The sequence below is a fragment of the Pinus tabuliformis genome, chromosome 3_1, assembly GCF_031772625.1.
Source record: "Pinus tabuliformis cultivar Carrire ecotype Pingquan chromosome 3_1, CPIR1, whole genome shotgun sequence".
NCBI lineage: Eukaryota > Viridiplantae > Streptophyta > Pinopsida > Pinales > Pinaceae > Pinus > Pinus tabuliformis.
The window spans coordinates 783,062,239-783,068,238 of record NC_142301.1 but is presented as its reverse complement, the minus strand read 5'-3'; the positions used below and the strand labels follow the sequence as shown (position 1 = coordinate 783,068,238).

The 6,000-nt window shown below is 37.7% G+C and overlaps 1 protein-coding gene across 6 annotated transcripts in view; it reads left to right on the top strand.

Moving 5' to 3' along the window:
* Positions 1-3,409: 3,409 nt before the first annotated feature.
* LOC149189738 (uncharacterized) overlaps positions 3,410-6,000 on the top strand; it is a 295,417-nt gene continuing 292,826 nt past the window's right edge. For 3 of the 6 annotated variants that reach the window (XR_016255924.1, XR_016255923.1, XM_089411924.1), the window contains exons 1-2: positions 3,466-3,771; positions 3,885-3,984. Coding sequence is in view for 4 of the 6 variants with exons in the window: in XM_089411924.1 (XP_089268050.1) it covers positions 3,902-3,984 (83 nt within the window). In the remaining 2 variants the exon portion in view is untranslated. Of the gene's footprint in view, positions 3,772-3,884; positions 3,985-6,000 lie in introns of all 6 variants that reach the window. The other 3 variants (XM_089411922.1, XM_089411921.1, XM_089411923.1) reach the window with 3 other exon arrangements.

The window sequence follows — 6,000 nt, the reverse complement described above, 5'->3', positions numbered from 1 at the left end:
TGAGAACCTTAAGATTTATCAATGAGTCAAAGAGTCAATGTCATGTATGAAGAGCTCTTCTTGAGCATATATAAAAATATATATGAGTCAACCTAGTGTCTAGAAAATCCCTCCAAAAAGACAAGCACAATCCTCTTGATGTCGGCCAGCAAAATGAATTAAATACAATCATGTCGGCTCACCTATGGAGACACACCCATTCAACATGACACGTCAGCTCATTTATGGAGACGAAACTACTATAAATACCCTGCTGAGATTTTCGTATAAGCACAGTTCAGGATCTCAGATGTCTCTGAAATCTTCGATGGTAATTATAGTGGGTACAGTGAGGTACAAAACTCGAATTCCTTGTATAATTTGGATGGGTACAGTGAAGTACATAATTTAGATGAAAAACATCTATGTGGTTTTCGAATGGGCACCATAGGGATGAAGTCTCGACACCCTCACAACCATGGTTATCACAGTCTCGACCTATCAAAACAATAATCTCTTAAGCAGCCTTACAATCTTGGCATACTTATGAAGAGAAGGATCTTAAAGAACACAATCACTGTCTCGACATACTAGACAGTCTCATCATATCCATTATGATGAAGATCCTAGTGCAGTTAGACAGTCTCAGCATATCTATGATGATGAAGATCTTGGTGTAGGGTGTAGCCACAGTGACACACTCTGTCTCAGCATACTTCTAGATGCAGTCATGATCTCGATATAGATATGGTCATGATCCTGATGGAAACATAGTTACAAGGTGAAGATCTTAGTAAAGGTGTAGCAATGGTGCAACAATAATGACCTCGATGAAGCAATAGTGATGATGATGATCTCAACAGTAAGACGATTGATGTCTTGGTCTTGGAGTGGCATAATAGGTCAAGGGTCATGGTCTTGGTATTCATCAATTGGAATCTCTATGAGGAATTTTCTGTGGGTTTTCCTCTCAAAGGGTGAGAGGTTTTGGCCCTGGCAGAAAGCCAACATCTTGTGTTTTTGTCTCTTTGTTTTGGTAGTTGTTTGATGAACTAAGAAGACACACTCTAATATTAAAGATTTTGCTAATAAGAAAAATTAAAAACAACTCACAAATAGTTATCATGGCAAGAAGAATCTTACTAACCCACATTTCCTTAGATTCTTCAACACCCGCTTTAGTTTGCGACCATCACTTCAGCCTCAGATCAACAAAGGATATGAATCCTTAGCTCTTCTTGAGCGAGTGATTTCGACATCACTTCCAAGACATCTCATCTAATATGAGACTCATGGACACCTTGATTTGTCCCACTGTTCTATATGGATGAGAGATTTGGGGATTGTCTTTAGTTTAGTGAGATTGGGCTTCAGCTGAGAGAGTCCAAATTCTTCTTCTTTGTCGCATCATTAGATGCAAACAAACAATACCTCAACACATCATCCTTGCAGAGTTTGGAGCTCAGCCCTTTCGGCTTGAGATGGTCTTCAGATTGGTCTCATTCTTGCATCATGTTCGAGGTTTTGTAGACTCGATAAAGAGTAGGGATCGATATCCTTACTTGGCATATTGCTCTTCAGAGACTATTGCCTGTTCCACTCCCTCGGGTCCGTTTACAAGAGTTTCAGATCTCTTAGAATCAGTGGGCATTCAGTTGGATCATCTCCCTCCTTTTTGATATTCCTTAGATTCTCCTAGTCACCTTTTACCTACTAGACAAGAGTTGAACAAGATCATTAGGGAGGACATCTACAGATGTTTCGTCCAGGCCACTTGGGTTAATCCCCCGGGAGGGTTGCGCCCAAAGATGGCCTTCTACATTGAGCATTCTTGGAGTTGAGAGACAGGATAATTGTTCGACCCCAATATACATTTTGCCACTGGATGCATGCTCTTCGCATTCCTCTATGCCAGTTCAAAATCGGTTCTCATAGACTTCGGGTAGAGATGGACCACCAAATTGATAGACCAGACAAAATCTGCCAGGTATGCCATTTACAAGAAGTGGAGACTGAGGTGCACTTCAATTTTGGATGCCCTATCTACTACGAGATTAGAGGAAGGTTCCATTGCTTGTTCAAAAATTCTCAGACCCTTGCCGACTTTTTTCAGGTATCCTGATCAGAGATGTTTGGCCCTATACATGCAGGAGGCTTTCAAGTTTCAAGCCCATATTCTTCTGCCTCCCATCAGACTAGACCCCATACAGAGGATCACAACATTTTTTAGGGTACTACCTTCAGATAGGGGCACCAAGAAAGCGTTTCATACTAGTTCAGATCCAGACTCTAGATCAGTGAGGATCCGTGGGAACTCACTCTGCTACATGAGATTTCAACAACAAATCTGTCTCAGATATGTTCCTGGAAGACAAACTAGGTCCTCCAAACATCAACAATGCACGGACACCGCCAGGCAACGATTTAGTAGGCAGTCCGCACTTTCCACCGACCCTTCATCGGGCCAGCAGACTTTGTGGAGTTTTCTTCAGTGTTCTTCATCAACCTCAGATGTTAGGAGAGATGGGTCTGATCCTCAAACCCATTAGCTCCTGGTTCTTCTTTGCCATGGCATTCCATACATTGTATCTTTTATGTTCCTGCATTGTACCTTTTATATTCATGCATTATATTTTTTTATAAGAGACAGTTTGGTTCTCCCACATTGTATGGACATCATTGTACTCAATAGTCCCTTTGACCTACTTTGTGGTCAATAGTTAGACATAAATATAATTATCTTATCTTATTTCATTAATAATTTTAATTTACAGTAAAAGATAAATTTATAATTTAAATGAAAATAAAAAATTCCTTACCGTTAAAACATTTTATTAGTATGTTTTTTAAAATTATTATAAATCTATCTTAACTAGAGATTTATAAGTGTTGAGAAAGATTCAATCTTTAAAGATGTAATTTTTTCTTCAAATTTACATTTATAAATATAGGCATTTTGAGAAATTTACTTTCTTTAATACTTATTACAAATCAAAATAAATTTATATTATTTTGAAATACAATTTTAATTTACTTTTTAACTTATTAAAATTTATTAATGCCGTAAAACTGCTTCTGCTTGGCTAAGAGCTCGTCTTCCTCGGATGTAAGGAAACAGGTTAACGGCCCAAGACCCAGAGGCATCTGGGAGGAGTGAAAGCATGCTCCCTTACGGACCACCAACGGGTTATTACAGGTGGCGTGGTTTTCCTTGATAACGGTGATGAGTCAAATCGACATTCGTGGATAGCAGCCAGAGATGGTTGTCCTCACTGTTGGTTTGACACCTGAGTTTGATAGGTTTTGCCACCTTCGAAAAAAAAAACTTATTAAAATTTATTAAATAAAAAAAAAGAAAAGAATACATACATGAAATATATGTATATATATATAAAATAAAAATTAGATAAAGTCAAATGGACAGTTTTAAAAATTAATTACACGTCGTTTTAAACCTGCGAGTATATGACGCTTAAACAATGAAAATACGGGTTCACCCTTCAAATTTAACCACTCCCCAATTTATTGAAAATTTCGATCAAAACCAGGTGGCATTTGTTGATGCTCGACATTTTCACCGCGTTTCAATTAAATGCTTCGCGCGCTTTTTGAATAATGAAGGATTTTACAGTGCCAATTCATCTGATTATCTTTCCTTTTGTTTTCATTACCATGATTAATTCATCTCCTCCATCTTCTTTGCAGTAAACTTCTGCTAAACAATTGTCAAAGGGTTTCTGTTAAATTATATTTGTTGAGCTTGGCGCCAATATTGTCACACTCTGCAACAAGGTATTTTCAATCTGACGGGAAAAAAGAAATTCAATGATTAACCTAATTTTGATGTTAGTTTTCTGGGCGGCAGCAGTATTCGAACTGTATAAATTTGGTGGTTGTTATTTCAGGGTTTGCTCCAGAGTAGATGGAGGAAACTGATTTTTTGGACTTCGAAATGGAGGACTTGACCCCCCCTAAGGCTCTGCACAAGGCTCCGGACCGAAAAAAGTAAGGTTTCATTCTCTAACCTTAACTTTTTATCATTGAAATACGCTTAAATACCCTTTATCGAATTATGATTTTTCTTGTTATGTCATAGTTTCTTCAGTGTATGTTTATTTTTGATTGTAAACTTTTTTTCAAACCAAATTACTGTACATCCGACGATGTACCTTTGTAGCTGTATAAAAAGGCATTTCTGCGTTTTATTCTCCAGCTAAGAGACAAAACAAAGATGCTTGTAGTGCTGATTTAGATTCAAACTACGATGTGTTCGAATTTTACCAGAAGTAGTTACAAATTTGAGGCGTATTTCTCTTAATCTACTGCTTGAATCGATAGCGTAGAAAACGATAGTACATAAAGGAAGAAACCCTCTTTTTAAGGGATAGTTTTCGTGTTACTGTCATCGCTTTGGGTTGCAAAATTGATTGCCTTAGGACGTGTTTGTTCATGTCATCTTCTCAGTTTTTTTCCTATGCTGCATCGAATTTTGGGAAACTGAGAAGGGGCAATTTAGGAAGGTTATGGCTGGAAGATACCTCAAATTTTACAGGGGAGTGGTGGACGAGGATTGCAAAAAATATTAAGAAATTTTTTTTTTTCAATATTAAACATGGAAAAACAAATATTCTAAAAGACGTTGCTGTAGTATAACTGAAATAAAAGTAGCAATTCTAAAATAATTGGTATAAATAGCCTCGGCCCTTGTATACGTGGATTCAGTGTTGCAGGGGAGTGTTCCCCGGGGTCTCGTTCCTGATCCAGAATTGCACTACTGGGTGAAACGTTGTGGGAGTTCCTGATTGGGTGTGTTTTCAAGAATACTCTCTTGACTTGTGCATTTGCTATGAATCATGATACCTTGGTTGCGATTTCCGGAATATATTGAATCAGGTTATTTATCCATTGTAAATGCATGGTTATAATGACGGAAGTCAAACCATAGAACCTAAATAAATAACCTCAATAACTTCACATGTAAATGTGGTAAATATGTTGTACGGATTTCCAGTGTTGAGCTCAAGGCCAAGGCCTGACTGTTTAATGCCCAAGAATGTAGATGCTATAATTATATTACTTCCATGGATCATGTGGTAGGATTGTCACGGTGCACTTAAAGCTATGTAAATATTAATACTGGGATGTAATTATATTATATAATGGTCCAAGATGCTTGTGACAAGCATGAGAGGGGCTACATACCACTAGAAGGGAAGTGGAAAGGGGACCCATGAGAAAGTAATCTTCCATTGCGAAGTGTCAGTGTAGGAATTTCTGTGTTGCAATTATACTTTCATGGACCATGTGGTAGGCTTGTCATGGTGCACTTAAAGCTATGTAAATATTATTACTGGGATGTAATATCTTCTATGTTGTAATTATACTTCCATGGACCATGTGGTAGGCTTGTCACGGTGCACTTAAAGCTATGTAAATATTAATACTGGGATGTAATATGTAATGGTCCAAGATACTTGTGGCAAGCATGAGTGGGACTACATACCACTAGAGGGGAAGAGGAAAGGGAGTCATGAGAAAGTAATCTTCCATTGACACGTGTCAGCCTAGAATCTTGTATGTTTTCTATCTTTGCATTAAATTATGGTCAACCAACATCCTTTGACATAGAAAGTAAATAAAAAATGCGAGTAGAGGTCTTTGAGGTTGTTGTCATTTCTTATTTTGATGTTCAAGCCCTCCACTTCTTGTGCTATGTTTTGCATTTGTTAACCTATTAAATGACCAAATCAAGATTGTGAAAGAGGAATTTGTAGAGCTTGGATGAGAGAGAGATAGGTTGTAGGTGAGCATAGAGGTTAGGCAAACTAGAAAGCCTTTTTCTTTTGTTTCTTGTTGCTTATTATCTACTTGAGAGCCTAAATTTGATTCTTCTAGGTTATTCCCATATAGCATTAAGTAGATTGGATTGTTTCTACCTACATTGAAAAGCACTAGAGGAGGAAAGATCTCGAGGGATTGTTGAGTAGAGAAGGGAACAATCCTCCTTTGTGTTGTGTTGGG